Below are 20,224 nucleotides of genomic sequence, written 5' to 3'. Positions count from 1 at the left end.
CTCCAGCACCTCTACTGTATATCCTGCTGTGCCCATCTCTTAAATAAAGCATTATTCATACCTGGGAGAAATTCCCCTTTCCCTGCAAAGGTAGTTTATCAGTTTTCTGGGACTCACTGCCCAACAGCTATGTGATGTCTTTCCAAGTAGCCATTAGGAGATTTAATTAACACACTCTGTTTAAGTGTCTTAGGGGCACTTTTACTAAGCTGCATTAGGCATGTCTAATGCAGCCTAAAATGGCATACCACGGGACATGCTCAGGCATCCTGTGGTAATTGCCAAACTTACATAGACTATCCATCTATAACACTCACTTTTCAATGCACCCTTTCCACGTGTAAACTAATACTGTCCCACACCAACCACTGATCACTGGATGCCAGATGATCACTCACTATAACATTAGAAATACTTCACCCTTTTGAAAACCCTACAGCCAGTATGCCTCCCTCCTATATGGATTCCATTACCAGTTGCCAGAATAGTTCTCCCTGAACAGAATCCAGAATCTCCTTTGATGAAACAGCAGCAGGGATGCCCCAGTCAACATCTGGCTTATTGAAATCACGTAACAGCAGTACTTCTTACATAGCAATATAGTGAATGCATTCAATTTAATTTCTGTTAATGTCTTCTGCCTATGAAGGAGGTCTGTATATTATACAATCATAAATACATGTTTGCCAATATGATGGAAATACTTCCAGCGGTTGTTAGTTGGATGGGACCATCTGGAGAAGTAAAAAAGCAGTGGGCAAAACTGAAAGGAGAAATCTTAAGGGCCATGAAAATGATAAAAATTTCCCAGGTCTACTGGAGTCTTCTGCAGTGGATCAAGCTGTTTCATTTATAAGAAGAGTTGTATATTAGCACACCTAAAAGGATAGTACCAATGAACAGTTGGGATCTTCTTACACTGGCCTTTTAGCTCGTAGTCCTCATTTTGGAATCCGCTTTGAGGAAAGAAAGGTGAGAAATGGAGTTCCTCAGGAGTTGGTGCTGGGGCCAATTCTATTTAATATATTTGTGAGAGATATTGCTGAAGGGTTGGAGGGAAAGGTTTGCCTTTTTGCGGATGACACAAAGATAGCCAATAGAGTGGACATCCTGGAGGGAGTAGAAACAATGAGAAGGGATCTCCAAAAGTTAGAAGAATGGTCGAGGGTCTGGCAGTTAAAATGTAATATTCTATTTAACTTCTCACCAGCATATAATTTTTATGACTCCATGTTCTTATATCTTGCCTGTATATAATATATATATTTTTTATTATGCAGTGCTCAGTGTTTGTTATAGTGCTCAATTGCCATTACTTGTGATAACAGCTTACAGCTCAATAACCCATGAGCATTATTGCACTGAGCCTATCTTCCCGCCTCTTGTCTCTATAAGAATGTTAGAAATTGTTTATATAATGTTTTTTAAATGAAGGCAGGGAAGTGCTTGTGACAGTTTCGCTCCCCGTAAGACCGTCAATGATTTTAAAGCGCTAGTGTTTCAAATTTAAAATATCTTTAGATTTACTATCATTATTTCATTTAAATTGATGTAAGTGCCTTTGTTGATATGATTTAGCTTTACAGATATGTTCCCTTGAGAATGCCAGTATGGTGAAATGTGGCCCCACGTAGGGAATAACAATGGAACGCTGATTTTAAACCACAATATATGCACTATCACAATAGAGTCTACAACAGCAGCCAGATTCAAACTCAGCACTGGATTCTAACATGCCCAAACAGATAAGTTCTGTTTCTCCCTGCCTTCATTTAAAAAGTTTTTTTTTTAACATATTGGACAGCTTTTTCCAGCGCGAGCTCTAGCACTGAACCCCAGCGCCAGAGAGCGACCCGGATAGGCCGCGGCCATCGGCTTACCGAGTGGCCACGACGAGTCCAGACCGGACGAGTCCAACTCCCCCGGTGAGAGAGTTTTTTTTTTCTTTCCCCCCTTGTTATTCAACAAGTTGTCGCTAAGCCAGTTAACTGAGCGAGACACTGAGGGACAAAGAGTGGACGAAGTTTTCCTCCCGACTCATCATACCCGAACAGCTGATCGGCACAGGAGCGCGGCACTGAGAGGGACCAAACCGTGAGACTTAGCCCCCACCCGCTCAACTGGGGAACTCACTGGCAGTGCAGAGGGAGAGACCGCGGGAGACAGGGAGGCCCTGATCAACGAGCAGGAGGTGCCGCGAAACAGCCTGGCAGGCGGCTGCCGCTGGAACCGGTCCCAGCCCTGCAGATCTCCCTCGTGGTCTTTTCCCGATACACGAAAAGACCCAGAGGCACTCAGCCCCCGATTGAGGCTAAGAGAGAGGGACTGCTGGTATTTGAGCGGTCTCCCTGGAAAGGTGCACGCGAGGAGAGCGGCTGATCCCGGCGAGGTGCATGCGAGGAGAGCGGCTGATCCGCACGAAGGACGGCCGGTGCTGTCACTGCCTACCGGAGTGAAGCCACACTGGACTGGAGACCGAGGGATGTCGGCGAACCCAACTGAAGAGCAAGCCAACCGGAACACACGCAAAAAAAAACAAAAACCCCAGAGTCCAGATCAACATAGCAACAGGGGACAGCCGACACACACAAACCTGACTGGCGGACGCTCTGACCAGAACATCAGCCTCTACTTATGGAAGACTCGTGAGCAATACCTAACTTAAATAAACCGATTGCTTTATCCCGAATTTCTGCTTGCTGCATGCTGTAAGACTCTTCTCAAATGTTATAAATGCTCTAAAAGCTTCATCTAAAGCTTTAATTGCTTAATATGCTTATAGCATGTCTGAAAGACTCCCTTTAAATGACTAAATGTGCTATGTACTTTAAATGCTAGCTGCATGCTGAAAGACTCTCTACAAATGCTCTAAATGTTATAAATGCTACATCCAAATGCTTTAACTGCTTTATAGGCTCCATAACGTGTGTGAAAGACTCCCGGTAAATGCTTTAGATATCACCAACACTGTCCAACACTTCCACGAACACTGCCCACAAACACTACTGAAACCACCAACACTACCTACACTCCCACGAGCACTGCCCACAAACACCACTGAAACCACCAACACTACCCACACTCCCACGAGCACTGTCCACATATATCCAACATGAACACCAATAAGCTACTGATAATAATTTATCTCATTCCCATAATCCACCACACATGGACCACCCCCAACATCAACAGCAACCCAACCACAATACACCAACTATATGTACAACCTATTAACAACTCACCAGACCAAAAATACAATAACCAACCAAAAGGCAAAGTCTCCGCACACGAACACCACCAACAGAAAGAGAAGAAAACCAACAACAACAAATTCAACCACCGAGGAAATAGACAACTAATAAAAATAAACACACCTAACCTCCCCACAGAACCATACCGCTCAATCCGAATAGGATACATCAACGCTAGATCAGCAGTAAGCAACTCAGTAGACATACTAGACTGGATTACCACAGAGAACCTAGACCTTCTATTCGTCACGGAAACATGGTTTCACAGCCCCACAGACCCCGCCATCAAAGAGTCATGCCCACCAGAATACAAAATCACCCATTGGACAAGAAATGGAAAAAGAGGTGGTGGAATAGCCATAATATGCAAATCCGAGTTCACCATCACAACCACTGGTGAATCCACCTCACCACAACTCGAAATCGCCTCGACAAGAATCAATCATCCGAACCTACAAGGACACCTCAATACAATCCTATTCTACAGACCACCAGGAAAATGGAAAGACTCCCAAACACAACTCATGGACTTCATTGCAAACACATGTGTCTCTGCCTCAAACATCCTCATAATAGGAGACATCAACCTACACCTCGAAGACGACACCTCAACAGGCACACAAGAATGCAAAGAATTCCTAAAACTCTGGGACTTACACGCACCTAATACTCAACCAACACACGAAAAAGGACACACACTAGACATCATTACACACAAATTCGACCCAGACTCAACTCTCCTGCTTACAGACACAAGATGGACACCCACACCATGGACAGACCACCATAAAGCATATGTCTCCCTCCACTGGCGAAAAATACACAGAAACGCAGTCAACAAACACGAACGAACAACATACACCACGAGAGGAAAAATAGACCCACAATATTCTGGCAACAGGTCTACCAAAATGAATGGTCACAAATGCAGACACCATTCAATTCCTCCAAGAATGGGACGATATATGTAAGACAACACTAGACACAATTGCCCCAATCCAAACCAGAAAATCACATAGAAAAAAATCTAATCCATGGTTCACTGAAGAGCTGAAAGAACTCAAAACACAAGTCAGAAGACTAGAACGCGCATGGAACAAAAAGAAAGATGAACACACATTGAATGCCTGGAAATTACTTCAGAGGAAATACAAATACACCATAAAACAGACTAAAAGACTACACTACAAAACGATGATTGGACCAAACTACAAAGACACACACAAACTCTTCTTCCTAGTAGATAAATTGTTAGACACCACACAAGTTACAAACAACAGCAAAGATACACCAGGGGTCAACGACCTCGCGAAATACTTCAAGGAGATAATTATACAACTACGACTTAAAACACCCGCCAGCCCTATTGAATACGCCACACTCCTAAACTGTCTAGACCCAGAAGATGGAATATACCCAGCAGACAGGATCTGGACCGAATTCGAATTAATATCAGAAGACCTCATCTCTAAAACACTCAAAAGATTCGCCAAATCCCAATGCAAACTAGATATCTGCCCAAACAACCTCATGAAATCAGCTCCTCAGCAATTCATAATAGACCTAACAAACCACGTGAACTTCATGCTACAAAACGGACTTTTCCCAAAAGAAAAAGGAAAAATTTTACTCACCCCAATACCCAAAGACACTAACAAAAACGCAAGCGAAATAACTAACTACAGACCAGTAGCATCTATACCTCTAATAACCAAAATAACCGAAGGAATGGTAACCAAACAACTCACAAACTATCTCGACAAGTTCTCAATACTGCATGATGCCCAATCAGGATTTCGAACAAATCACAGCACGGAAACAATATTAATTACCCTAATGACCAAATTTAAACAAATGATTGCAATCGGCACCAACATACTCCTCCTACAATTTGACATGTCAAGTGCCTTTGATATGGTTGACCATGAAATCCTATTACACATAGGCAATGTCCTAAACTGGTTCAAGGGGTTCCTAACCTTGCGCTCATACCAGGTCACATCAAATTCAACTACGTCCGACGCATGGACCCCTGATAGTGGAGTACCACAAGGATCCCCCCTCTCACCAACTATTTTCAATCTAATGATGATCCCCTTGGCAAAACTTCTATCAAACCATAACCTTAACCCACACATATACGCTGATGATGTAACAATATATATTCTTTTCAAGCAAGACATTAAAGAAATCTCCACCGAAATCAACCAAAGTCTACACATCATGAACACCTGGGCAGATGCATTTCGACTGAAATTAAACACAGAAAAAACTCAATACCTCATACTTACCTCCCAATACAACACGAAAACATTTAGCGCCATCAACACACCTAAACTAAATCTGCCAATCTCAGAAACTTTAAAAATCCTTGGAGTCACTATCAACCGACACCTAACACTTGAGACTCACGCGAACAACACAACCAAAAAGATGTTCTACTCCATGTGGAAACTGAAAAGAATAAGACCGTTCTTTCCAAGATCTGTCTTCCGCAGCCTAGTGCAATCACTCGTACTCAGCCATCTGGACTACTGCAACTCACTATACGCAGGCTGCAAAGAGCAAATACTGAGGAAACTTCAAACAGCCCAGAATACAGCTGCCAGACTCATCTTCGGAAAGCCAAAATACGAAAGTGCACAACCATTACGTGAGAAACTACACTGGCTCCCACTCAAGGAACGTATAACTTTTAAAGTATGCACCTTAGTTCACAAAATCATTCATGGTGAAGCCCCTGCATACATGTCTGATCTAATAGACCTACCACCCAGAAATGCTAAAAGATCATCCCGAACACCCCTCAACCTCCACTTCCCTATGTGCAAAGGCATAAAATACAAAGTATTGCACGCATCAACCTTCTCTTATATGAGCACGCGATTCTGGAATACACTACCACGCAACCTGAAAACGATCTACGAATTAACCGACTTCCGCAAACTATTGAAGACTCATCTCTTTGATAAAACTTATCGCAAGGATCAAAACGCATGAAGTCCATACAAACTAACAGAAGTGCATCAACACACTCTCTTCTGAATTCTCTTCCCCCATATCCTCACCGCACTTAGAACTCTACCTATAGTTAAATCGCTATACCCAAATGTTTCTTATTATCGTCCTATCGCCCTTATCATTTTCCCCATTGTTACACTCCACTGTTCTCTTTTCCTAATGATACTTGATTTTGCCTCCCATAACCCTTCATGATGTAACCCATAATTGAATTGTAACAAAATGTATCTCCTTTATTCACTATCCTGCTTATAATCGAAAGAGAAAAACGCCTATATTGTGACCCAAATCGGGAGATAGACGTTTATCTCCCAAAAACGAATAAAGCGGTATAATCAAAAGCCGAATTTGGACGTTTTCAACTGCACTCCGTTGCGGATGCGGACAACGTTGATGGGGGCGTGTCGAAGGCGTGGTGAAGGCGGGACTGGGGCGTGGTTATCTGCCGATCAGAGATGGGTGCCTTTCGCCGATAATGGAAAAAAAATATGCGTTTTTAGCGAGAATTTAGGGCACTTTTCCTGGACCCTGTTTTTCCACGAATAAGGCCCCAAAAAGTGCCCTAAATGACCAGATGACCACTGGAGGGAATCGGGGATGACCTCCCCTGACTCCCCCAGTGGTCACGAACCCCCTCTCACCACAAAATATGCCGTTTCACAACTTTTTATTTTCACCCTCAAATGTCATACCCACCTCCCTGGCAGCAGTATGCAGGTCACTGGAGCAGTGGACTTCAGGCAGGTGGACCCAGGCTCATCCCCCCCCCCCCCACCTGTTACACTTGTGCTGGTAAATGGGAGCCCTCCAAACCGCCCCCCCAAACCCACTGTACCCACGTGTAGGTGCCCCCCTTCACCCCTTAGGGCTATAGTAATGGTGTAGACTTGTGGGCAGTGGGTTTTGAGGGGGATTTTGGGGGCTCAACACCCAAGGGAAGGGTGCTATGCACCTGGGAGCTGTTTTACCTTTTTTTTTTTTTGTAAAGTGCCCCCTAGGGTGCCCGGTTGGTGTCCTGGCATGTGAGGTGGACCGGTGCAGTACGAATCCTGGCCCCTCCCAAGAATAAATGTCTTGGAGTTATTCGTTTTTGAGCTGGGCGTTTTCGGTTTCCATTATCGCTGAAAAACAAAAACGCCCAGCTCAAAAAAAGATAAACGTCCATGTTTTTTCGAAAATACGATTCGGTCCGCCCCTTCACGGACCCATTCTCGGAGATAAACGCCCATGGAGATAGGCGTTTCTGTTCGATTATGCCCCTCCATGTATTGTAAGCCACACTGAGCCCGCAAATAGGTGGGAAAATGTGGGATACAAATGCTATAAATAATAATAATAATAATAATTGTATAAACAATTTCTAACATTCTTATAGAGGCTAGAGGCAGGAAGGTAGGCTCAGTGCAATGATGTTCATGGGTTATTGAGCTGTATGCTGTTATCACAAGTAATGGCAATTGAGCACTATAACAAACACTGAGCACTGCATAATAAAAAAATAAAAATATATATTATATACAGGCAAGATATAAGAACATGGAGTCATAAAACTTATATGCTGGTGAGAAGTTAAATAGAATATATAATTCCCAAAACCAGTTTAAGTGAATAAAACCCAAATTGTAATTGTGAAAGTTAAAATTTAATGCCAAGAAGTGCAGAGTGATGCACTTGGGATGCAGAAAACCAAAAGAGAGATACTGTATAGGAGTGGAGAGATTAGTAAGCGTGACGGCTGTGGCCAGAAGGATGCTAGGGTGCATAGAGAGGGATATAACCAGCAGAAGAAAGAAGGTGTTGATGCCCCTCTACAAGTCATTGGTGAGGCCCCACTTGGAGTACTGTGTTCAGTTTTGGAGGCCATATCTTGCTAAAGATGTAAAAAGATTGGAAGCGGTGCAAAGAATAGCTACAAAAATGGTATGGTATTTGCATTGCAAACCATACGAGGAGAGACTTGCCAACCTGAAAATGTATACCTTGGGGGAAAGGAGAAACAGAGGTGATATAATACTGATGATCAAATAGTTAAAAGGTATTAATCCACAAACAAACCTTTTCTCGAGATGGGAAGATGGTAGAACTAGAGGACATGAAATGAGGTTGAAGGGGAGCAGACTCAGGAGGTTGTGGAGATGAAAATGGTAATGGAATCAAACATGCGTGGAATAAACACAAAGGAATCCTGGTTAGAAGGAATGGATCTATGGAATCTTAGCAGAGATTGGGTAGTAACGCCGGTAATTGGGAAGCAAAACCAGTGCTGGGTAGACTTCTATATGGTCTACGCCCTGATTGTAACTGAATAGATATGGATGGGCTGGAGTGTAAATTTTAAGGGGCTTCGATGTTAGCTTCAGAACTTTTAGTGCAAGAAGAGTGCTGGGCAGATTTCTATGATCTATGCCCTGAGAATGGCGATGAGAAATCAAACTCGGGTATACATATAAAGTATCACATACCATGTAAAATGAGTTTACCTTTTAGGCAGACTGGATGGACCATTCATATCTTTATCTGTCTATGTTACTATCATGCTTATTTTCGAAAGAGAAGGGCACCCATCTTTCACCAAAAATCGGGAGATGGGCGTCCTTCTACCAGGGTCGGCCAAATCAACATAATCTAAAGCTGATTTTGGGCGCCCTCAACTGCAGTCCATCGCGGGAATGACCAAAGTTCCCGGGGGCGTGTCGGAAGCATAGCAAAGGCGGGACTGAGGCGTGCTTAACACATGGGCATCCTCGGCCAATAATGGAAAAAAGAAGGGCGTCCCTGACGAACACTTGGCCGACTTTTCTTGGTCCTTTTTTGTTTACGACCAAGTCTCAAAATGGTGCCCCAACTGACCAGATGACCACCGGAGAGAATCAGGGATGACCTCCCCTTACTCCCCCAGCGGTCACTAACCCCCTCCCACCCTAAAAAAAACTTTTAAAATATTTTTTGCCAGCCTCAAATGTCCCAGCTCCCTGACAGCAGTATGCATGTCCCTGGAGCAGTTTTTTTTTTATTATGCTTTTATATATTTATACAAGACAACTTGCATTCAGTAACACGAAAAGAAATCATTACAATAAGTAATGTCTAAACAGATATACAGAAAGAAAAATAAACACTTCTTAGACCACAATAATAGAGGGAGGGGGAGGATGCAAATTGAGGAGAAAATAGTTTTAAAAACATTTTAAAGGAAATAGGCCTGTCCAGAAGTTCCATCACTATTTAAATCTTAATCTGTTGTTCCCTCATTGACAATACCATCTAGTTACCCATACGTTTTGAATTCAAAAAAATTTGTAATTGGTTAGGATCAAAGAAAACATATTTGTTTCCTAAATATTTAACACAGCACTTACAAGGGTAGGCAAGTAAAAATTTAGCACCCATATTCTTAACTTCTTCCCTAAAAGCCAAAAATTTCTTCCGCTTATCTTGTGTTGTTTTTACCACATCTGGAAATATCCAGATCTTTTGACCGTAAAAAAAGCTTTGCTGAATTTTTAAAGTAAAGCCTAAGTAAGGCATTCAAGTCCTGTTCAAATATGAAGGAGACTATTAAAGTTCTTCTTACTTCAATCTCCGACATAGAGTCCTCCAACAAAGCAGTTAAATCTTGAATTCCTTCAGCAGGTACATTTTGTGAAGTCACTAATTTCGCATTTGTTGTTTTCGGAGGTGGCAAATAATAAACTTTATTCAGAGGTGGAATTGTCTCCTGAGGGTATCTAAGTATCTCTACCAAGTATTTTTTTAGGAAGTCCAATGGGGTAAATCCCCGTCGCTATAGGAAAATTTAGCACCCTCAGGTTTAGCCGGCGGTTATGATTTTCAATTTGTTCAAGAGTTTCTGTCGTCGTTTTCAAATTTACCACCTCTGTTTGCAACTGTGTTATTTTTGAATCAGTATCCTGTCTATGAGTCTCCAGAGATAAAGCAATAGTTTCAACTTTACTTACTAGAGAAGAAGTATCTTGTGCTGTTTTAGTAAGTATTACAGACATTTCTTGAATTAGGTCCCAAATGGATTGCAATGAAACCAGCTTGGGCGACGCCATTGTCATCTCTTGAGTCTTATCTTCTGCCGCAATCTGTCATAGGGGGCCACCGTCAGAATTACCCCAAACGTCACCTTCCGGTCGCCGAGTGATTCCAACTGTTCCACGCAGCTCAGCAGGGCAAGGTGGCGGATTAACACCCGGGGCGATAAAGATGTTTCAGGTCCTAGTAGTTCTGCCGCTCCTCCAGCAGAGCTATCAGCAGGACTCGCTCCGGTTTGTAATGGAGTGCTCGTCGTATATCTAAGGATCGTCTGCTGAGTCGTGGTAGGTAATGGGGATGACGGTGGTAAACCCTTTACCGTCCCCTTCCTCTTGGTATGCGACATTTAGAAAAACTCTTGTCAGACAGTGGAATGAGGCTCAAAGCAGACTCCACTCGATACGCGATCAAGCACTGGGCGCCATCTTAACTCCTCCCCCAGGCCTTTTCTCCCCTGGAGCAGTTGTAGTGGGTGCAGTGTATGTCAGGCAGGCGGACCTGGGGGGGTTGGGGGGGCTCAGCACCCAAGGTAAGGGAGCTATGCACCTGGGAGCAAATTGTGAAGTCCACTGCAGTGCCCCCTAGGGTGCCCGGTTGGTGTCCTGGCATGTCAGGGGGACCAGTGCACTACAAATGCTGGCTTCTCCCACAACCAAAGGGCTTGGATTTGGACGTTTTTGAGATAGACGTCCTCGGTTTCCATTATGGCCGAAAACCGGGACCGACCATCCCTAAGGGTGCCCATCTCTAAGGTTGACATAAATGTTGAGATTTGGCCATCCCCAACCGTATTATCGAAACGAAAGATGGAAGCCCATCTTGTTTCAATAATACGGGTTTCCCCGCACCTTCGCCGGGATGTCCTTAGAGATGGGCGACCTTAGAGATGGTCGGCCCAGTTTGATTATGCCCCTCCACGTTACTATATTTTTCAACCTATATAAAATGGACCTTTTATTCCCAGTCTTAAAATATCTATAATTTTACCTGATATACAAGAGCTTTCCTATTCTAACAGAATTTATGGTCCTACCAAGTCTGACCCCCCTGTTTACTAAGCTGTTCTAACGGCTGGTGGTGCGCTAATGCTGATACAGCCCATTCACTTTGAATGGGCCGTGTCGTCGCCATGTGGCAGTCGCTTGTGCGGCGTAGTAAACAGGGCGGGGGATGAATGATTATACTTTTTTTTTTAATCTTTTCATATTACTTTCAAAATCATCTACTGAACTAGTTTGGCAAACATAGACAATCATGTAATTCCACCAACTTCAAGAAAAGACCCTTGTAAAGACCTCTGACTCCCAGACCTCTGCCACCCCCCCCCCCCCACACACGTTTTTTTCCCTTCATTATTCCTGTAGTTTATAGTCTCTATCCATGTTATCTATAAATATTACTTTATACTCACTCAGTAACTCTGCAGCTGGAATGTTAGGATTGAAGAATTTAAATATCCATGATGCTGTAAATAAAATAGATATATTCTCATTATTAGTACAGAAATGGTGTCATAGGGACCTTTGAATAAATTATGCTAAGTAGCTAGGGTATAAATTAGCACATGCTGTTAACACACAAGCACAGTAACTATTACATTACTACACTGTAACGGCATAACCTGTTATGGACTGGGAAAAGGGCAAGTTATGGGCAGGGATTGGGCATCAACTGCCTATTGCAGTTAGTATGTGGTATTTTACCGAGCGCTATTACTGCTGCAGTTTATGTGGATATATTTGCCGCCTCTTAAATATGAGGTGGCAAGTGCATCTATGCTAACTGTGAATACACTTAACATGCAAATCTTTCATGCAGTTTAATAAAAGAGCCACTTAATTCTATGTGAAATGCCTGGAGCACATATCTGAAAATCCAGGTATTCAAGCAATTAACATAGAAACATAAAAAAAGAAGGCAGATGGCCATTCCAGTTTGCCCATCCATATTATCCACTCTCTCTTTCTCCCCCTAAGAGATTGCACATGCCTGTCCCGTGAATTTTTGAGTTCAGATAACATAGCATAACACAGCATAGCATTTATTCTTCTATTCCGCATATGCCTAAAAAAAACCCCATCAAATTCAATGTGGATTACAGTTTAAAAGACAAAATCCCAAGAATTACAACCAAAGTATACAATTCAATCAATACATCCACCTAAATCCACTGGCATATAACACATATTTGAAATACAGAACTTTTAAAAAGTTTTCTAAATTGTCCATAGTCAGAAATAGCCCTAAATGGGTTGGAAGAATTCTCCAGAGTTTTGCAGCTTGAAAAGCCAAGCAGGAATTGAATAGTTTTATTAATGTTTTCCCCCTAGGATTTGGAGAATGAAAGAGACTACACATATCTTTGTAGTTAGGGGGAACTCAAAAAGATCATTCATGTAAGTTGGAGCATCCCCTTGTAAAATCTTAAAAAGAAAACAATAAAACATAATATTCTCGCCTCAATTGGAAGTACAATACTTGTCTCTACCACCTCCACCATCTCCACCAGGAGGTTGTACCACGCATCCACCACCTTTTCTGTAAAGAACTATTTCCTTAGATTACTTTTGTGTCTATCCCCTTTCAACTTCATCTTATGCCCTCTCATTTCAGAGTTTCCTGTCAGTTGAAAGAGACCTTCCTCTTGTGCATTTATGCCGTGCCAACACGGTAAGCGGGGTAAGCATGGCAGGGGGGCGCCTCCCTCTGGGGGGCGCCGCCGCACCATGCTCACCTCGCTCGCCCTCCCGCTCCCATTGTTCAACTGCCCGCCCTCTTCTCCCCTCCAACATCCCTTTTTCTTATTTTTTCCTTTTTAAATTTACCTCCGTGGCGGTCCAGCAGCGCAGCGTCAGTGAAGGAGGCGGCGCTCCCGATGTCTCTAGCCTTCCCTTCGCTGTGTTCCGCCTTCTTCTGACGTCATTTCCTTGACATCAGAAGAAGGCGGAACACAGCTAAGGGAAGGCTAGAGATGTCGGGAGTGCTGCCTCCTTCATGACGCTGCGCTGCTGGACCGCCACGGAGGTAAATTTAAAAAGAAAAAAAAAGAAAAGGGATGTTGGGGGAGAGAAGAGAGCGGGCAGTTGAACAATGGGAGCGGGAGGGCAGGGGAGAGAGGAGCAGGGATGCGAAGGGGGGGGGGAGAAAAGGGCGGGCCAGGCCAACTGGGACATGGGAGCGGGAGGGCAGGGGAGAGACGAGCATGGATGCGAGGGGGGGGGTCATGGAAGGGAGAGAGGGGAATTGCTGGATAGGGATTAATGGAGGGGGACAGAGGAGCAAGGATGGGAGGGCAGGGCTCAGGGACAGAGGGGAATTGCTGGATAGGGAATTAGGGATGAATGGAGGGGACAGAGGAGCATGGATAGGAGGGCAGGGCTCAGGGAGAGAGGGGAATTGCTGGATAGAGATTAATGGAGGGGGACAGAGGAGCATGGATGGGAGGGCAGGGCTCAGGGAGAGAGGAGAATTGCTGGATAGGAATGAATGGAGGGGGCAGGGGACAGAGGAGCATGGATGGGAGGGCAGGGCTCAGGGACAGAGGAGAAATTGCTGGACATAGAGGGGAGGGAAGAGAGATGAAGGAGATGAAATGAGGGAAAAGGAAGAGAGGAGAAAAACTGCACATGGATGAAGAAAATAGGCAGAAGCTGAGGACCAGAAATGAAGAAGAAAGGAGGAAAGGAAAGAAATAAATGGAAAGGAAGCCCTGGAAACGGAGTTAAGAGGACAGATAGCAGCAGAATCAGATACTGGGCCTGCATGATCAGAAAAAGAAAGTCACCAGACAACAAAGGTAGAAAAAAATCATTTTATTTTCATTTTAGTGTTTGGAATATGTCCACTTTGAGAATTTACATCTGCTATCTTATTTTGCAATGTATAGCAATTTGTTTCTAAGAATATTGCTGACAATTCCTGTCAGTGTGGCAAGTGGTGAGCGATCATTTTCACGGGGGGGGGGGGGGGGGCGCCAACTGATAGTCTGCAGGGGGGCGCCAGAGACCCTAGGCACGGCCCTGCTGGGGAGATATTTAAAAGTTTTATTCATATCTCCTCTCTCATATCTTTCTTCCAAAGTATACATACTGAGGTCTATGAGTCTATCTCTATATGATGAAGACCACTGACTATTTTAGTAGTCCCCTCTGGACTGACTCCATTCTGGTTATATTTTTTTGAAGGTGCAATATCTAGAATTGCACGTAGTACTCTAAGTGGACTCACCAGAGACATACAGAGGCACTATCACCTCCTTTTTCCTGCTGGCCATTCCTCTTCCTATGCACCCACACATCCTTCTAGCTTTGACTGTTGCCCTTTCTACCTGTTTGGCCACCATAAGATCATCAGAAATGATCACCCCCAAGTCTCGCTCTTCTTTTGAGCACAGAAGAACTTCCTCCCCTAAATGTATAGGCGGTCGGTGGCCCAACTGTTTGGGGAGGCTAAAGGGGGTGGGGTTAGGGGTGGGGCCAGGGGCGGACCTTATATCCATAATTGTCTGACAACACAGAAAAAAAATAAGCAAAAATAAAAGTCACAATTAATACCTTTTATTAAATGTAGATATTAGATATGTATCATATGTCAAAGAAGAAAGTGGTTGCTCAAAGAATATACTAACCACAATCGCTCAACTGGAAAACATCAAGGTCAGGCATACATATAAAGTAGCTTGTTGGGCAGACTGGATGAACCGTACAGGTCTTTTTCTGCGGTCACCTACTATGTATGTTATGTTACTATGCACAAATTTGTGCAAAAACACACTCAGAACCTTACTGTAACATAAATATTACACTGGGCAGACCCTAATACACCAATATACCACCCATACGGAAAATTCAGACTGTCAACATGTATGTTTACCTGCAAAATATGCAAATATATGCAAGAGAAATGAAGGTTTGTAAGGCATTTTTTGTGGATATCATGAAACCCTCTGTCTAGGGCATATTCCAAGACCTGCTTGAGAACCACTGCTATAGAAATAAAGTTGGTATTTCCTCTGTAATTTTAAATAATTACTTTGACTTCCGTGAACATGAGAATGCTTTCAAACATATATATTTGGACATCCTGAACTTAATATTTGACTTGGACATGGCTAAGAGGCTAAGACTGCAACAAGGTCTGGAAAAAGAACAAATCCTTTACAAAGAACAATGTCTATGCTGAATCATTATCTGTATGAACCTAAAGCAGGGTTCAGGGACACATTGTGAAATGCTCGCATCCATTCACAGAGGAGGCAATCCAAGGAAGAGAGAATAACTGAGTAGCAAAAATTTTCTCAACATGTTTCACTCAGTTCCTTCATGCAGTGACCTCGTTGCATAAAATCCAGACCAAACCTCTGCAGGAACCCCACAAAGTGTGAAAAAAAAAAAACAGAACAAAAAAGAGAAATTCATTGTGTGTGCCATCACCCAGGTCATTATCTGCTGCTGCCCACCCCCCAAATGCAGGGCTGCTTGGCACTGCAGCCAAGCAGCTCTCGGAAGTTTCCTCTGATCCTTCCCGCCCTCATCTGAGCTTCCCGATGACAGCCCTCCTCTCTCTGTTCCCCCCCTCCCCCGGTGCGTGTTTACCTGTTTTACTTTTAGTGGCAATGAGTGGTGATGGCAGTGATGAAAAAGAAAGCACTGCGGGCTCCTCCAGCTTCTCCCTTCCCTTCCCTCACTCGTGTCCCGCCTTCTGCGATGACGTATTTCCTGTTTCCGCGAGGGCGGGAGGGACGTGTGAGGGAAGGGAAGGGAGAAGCTGGAGGAGCCCGCAGTGCTTTTTTTTTCATCACTGCCATCACCACTCATTGCCACTAAAAGTAAAACAGGTAAACACGCGCCGCTGGGGGGGGGGGGGGGGAAATGGAGAGAGGAAGGCTGTCATCGGGAAGCTCAGCTGAGGGCGGGAAGGATCGGAGCGAGGAAACTTCCGAGAGCTGCTTGGCTGCAGTGCCAGGCAGCCCCGCGTTTGGGGGGGGGGGCGGGGGTAGCAGCAAGGGGAAGGTTACGGTTGGGCTGGAAGCCTCTTATACGGGGCGCCTATGCCTAAATGGTACTGTTTCCTTGGGTTTTTGTAGCCCGAGTGCATGACCCTGCATTCTTTAGCATTAAATCTTAGTTGCAAATTTCTGAACCATTCTTTTAGCTTTGCTAGATCCCTCCTCATGCTACCCACACTATCAGGAGTATCTACCATATTACAAAGTTTTGTATCATCCACAAAGAAGCAAATCTTACTCAACAGCCCTACTGCAATATCACTCACAAAGATGTTTAAAAAAGTTGTGCCAAGAACCAAACCTTGAGGTACACCACTTTTTCCTCTGAGTGAACGCCATTTACCATCACCCTCTGTCTTCTTCCACTAAACTAGTTTCTAACCCAGTTAGTGACTTTTTTGTCCAGACCGAGGTACTCAGTTTATTTATCAATCACCTATGTAGAACTGTGTCAAAGGCTTTACTAAAATCTAAGTACATCACATCTAGTTCTCCCCCTAAATCCAACTGTTTGGTAACCCAGTTAATTAAATTAAACAGATTAGTCTGATGAAAAGACCTTTCTCTAGTAAAATCATGCTGCCTCAGGTCCTGCAATCCATTTGATTCCAGAAACTTCTCTATTCTCTGGTTTAGAAGCGTTTCTATTAATTTACTCACCATAAAATGGAATCACTTCTAGCAGGGTTCCTATAAAGTTCAATATTTATGGTAGGCTTAAGTGTGATTTGGGGTAATTGAGAATGAACTTGTATTGATTCTTTTGTCCCTTCCTGAGATGTGTTCTTGACAAGCCAATCATCCAGATAGGGAAACATGTACATCCCAGTCTGCATGGAGATGCTGCGATGACTGCTAGACTGTTTATGAAAACCTTTGGTGTTGATGCAGCACACTGAGCAGAAGGTTTCAGTGTATTATCGACGACGACACCCAGATCCCTTTCTTGGTCCATAACTCCTAACGTGGAACCTTGCATGACGTAGCTATCATTTGGGTTCTTTTTTCCCCACATGCATCACCTTGCACTTGCTCACATTAAACATCATCTGCCATTTAGCCGCCCAGTCTCCCAGTCTCGTAAGGTCCTCTTGTAATTTTTCACAATCCTGTCGCGATTTAACGACTTTGAATAACTTTGTGTCATCAGCAAATTTAATTACCTCGCTAGTTACTCCCATCTCTAAATCATTTATAAATATATTAAAAAGCAGCGGTCCTAGCACGGACCCCTGAGGAACCCCACTAACTACCCTTCTCCATTGTGAATACTGCCCATTTAACCCCACTCTCTGTTTCCTATCCTTCAACCAGTTTTTAATCCACAATAGGACATTTCCTCCTATCCCATGACCCTCCAATTTCCTCTGTAGCCTTTCATGAGGTACCTTGTCAAACACCTTTTGAAAATCCAGATACACAATATCAACCGGCTCCCCTTTGTCCACATGTTGGTTTACTCCTTCAAAGAATTGAAGTAAATTGGTCAGGCAAGATTTCCCCACACAAAAGCCGTGCTGACTCGGTCTCAGTAATCCATGTCCTTGGATGTGCTCTGTAACTTTGTTTTTGATAATAGCCTCTACCATTTTCCCTGGCACCGACGTCAGACTCACCGGTCTATAATTTCCTGGATCTCCCCTGGAACCTTTTTAAAAAATCGGCGTTACATTGGCCACCCGCCAATCTTCCGGTACCACACTCAATTTTAAGGATAAATTGCATATCACTAACAGTAGCTCCGCAAGCTCATTTTTCAGTTCTAACAGTACTCTAGGATGAATACCATCCGGTCCAGGAGATTTGCTACTCTTCAGTTTGCTGAACTGCCCCATTACGTCCTCCAGGTTTACCGTGAAGTCAGTAAGTTTCTCCGACTCGTCCGCTTGAAATACCATTTCCGACACCGGTATCCCACCCAAATCTTCCTCGGTGAAAACTGAAGCAAAGAATTCATTCAATCTCTCCGCTACGTTTTTAATCTTCCTTGATCGCCCCTTTTACCCCTCGGTCATCCAGCGGCCCAACCGATTCTTTTGCCGGCTTCCTGCTTTTAATATGCCAAAAAGAATTTTTGCTATGTTTTTTTTGCCTCTTGGCCTTCTTTACCTGTGCCTTGCATTTGCTTTGGCACTCCTTATGCTGCTTCTTGTTATTTTCAGACGGTTCCTTCTTCCATTTTCTGAAGGTGTTTCTTTTAGCCCTATTAGCTTCCTTCACCTCACTTTTTAATCACGCCGGCTGTCTTTTGGACTTCCGTCTTTCTTTTCTAATTCGCGGAATATGTTTAGCCTGGGCCTCCAGTATGGTATTTTTGAACAGCGTCCATGCCTGTTGTACAGATTTAAGCAGACAGGAGAGGCTGTTGCCTCTAAAATTGCCCAGGGCTGCTAACCACCAATATTCAGTGGCACTTAACTGGTTAGCGCCACTGAATATTTGTGGTTAGTGCCTGCACTGAAAACAGCTAACTTGTGCTCATTCTAGGGGCGGAGTTTGCACTTATGCAGTTAAGTTCGGATATTCAGACCTTAACAGCATAAAATAACCGCTTAAATTGGGCCACATAAATATCAGTCTTATCTATAAGTAGTTCAGCTTATATGGTCAAGGGCTGAATATTGCACTTAACTGCATAAGCTATTGCAGCCAACCTGGAACTGGATATTCTATGCTGGTGCCTGGATATGGTTCAGCATTGAATATCCAGGAGCACTGCTGGCAGTGGACATAAAAATGCTGACCATTGATGGCTGAAAATGAGCCATAAAGACTTATTAAGAGCCAGATCTCCTCAGTTTTTCTTCCGGGTAATCCCTACTGCATTTTTGCCCTTCACAGCCCCGTAGGGAACCTGTTCTTCCTGCTTTTGCTTTGCTATGCTGGCTGTAAACGTAGCATTCTGATAAAACTTTTTCCCAAAAGATTCCAAGGTCCTTGCTTCCCTCTCTGGAGGCACCAAGGAGTAAGTCTTCGTACTCTTAGCTCTCTTTCAAGCAGATTCAACCTGAAAGTGAGGATCAGCCACAGGAGGTGGAGGAACCCTCAATTCCTACATCAAAGTAGAACAGCAAAACAAGGATCATCCTACTCCTTGTTTTCCATGGACAGGATCTTCTAGCCACACCTCTGAATATACACCATGGTGATGTGCGTGACCCGACTATCCAATAGGAATGCTTAAAAAGCAAAAGCAACAAAGTTAGCAGATTCCCACCCATAAGTACAGTATAAATACCAATTGACAGCTCAGACCAGTCAGTTTTAGTTTTTCCGCGTTGACACAGCGACCCGGTTTTTCATTCATTCAGTCTGTCAGTTCAGTCAGTCAAGATTCAACAATTCGATTTGTCCCGACAAATATTTGTTATATCTCAGAAAAAGTCGGGGTTTAAAGCTTGCACTACATGCCCCTGAAATTATCCCTCACAGATACTCACATTAGGTGTTTACGCTGTTTGGGAGAGCATCACGACATTAAGAATTGTTTTGCCTGCAGAAATATGTCCCAGAAATCTCTTGACATTAGGGAATTCAAATTAAAACAATATTTGACAGCTTCTCAATGGAGCCTTTATCTGTCAGTTCTTCAGACAAACTGTCACCACCCACGGGTGTCACAGCTTCACCAGCTTTAGCGCTCCAGGACGATAATGTCCTCCCTTGCCGTAGTGCCCAGGGATCAGGTGGCATCCATTCCTGCTCTCCCCCTTGCCTCAGTGCCCGGGGATCAGGTTACCATTTTGGTAAATGGACAGCAGACGTCTCAGCATGGATTGCCAGACATCGGGGCCAGCTCCAGAGTTCAACGTCGACATCGATGATTCTCATCATCATCTGATGCTCGACATCATCATCTTACCTCTTGATATCGAACAGGGTGTTCAGACTCGACTTCGGGTAG

The 20,224-nt window shown here is 43.8% G+C and overlaps 1 protein-coding gene across 1 annotated transcript in view; it reads right to left on the bottom strand.

The window, feature by feature from the left end:
• LOC115475651 overlaps positions 1-20,224 on the bottom strand; it is a 451,633-nt gene that overhangs the window by 124,485 nt on the left and 306,924 nt on the right. The window contains exon 17 of the mRNA XM_030211552.1: positions 11,725-11,778. Coding sequence (XP_030067412.1) covers positions 11,725-11,778 — 54 coding nt within the window. The remainder of the gene's footprint in view (positions 1-11,724; positions 11,779-20,224) is intronic.

This window comes from Microcaecilia unicolor, chromosome 8 (assembly GCF_901765095.1).
Source record: "Microcaecilia unicolor chromosome 8, aMicUni1.1, whole genome shotgun sequence".
NCBI classification, from domain to species: domain Eukaryota; kingdom Metazoa; phylum Chordata; class Amphibia; order Gymnophiona; family Siphonopidae; genus Microcaecilia; species Microcaecilia unicolor.
Note: the sequence above shows the minus strand (reverse complement) of the source record. Positions and strands in the feature narration are given on the sequence as shown.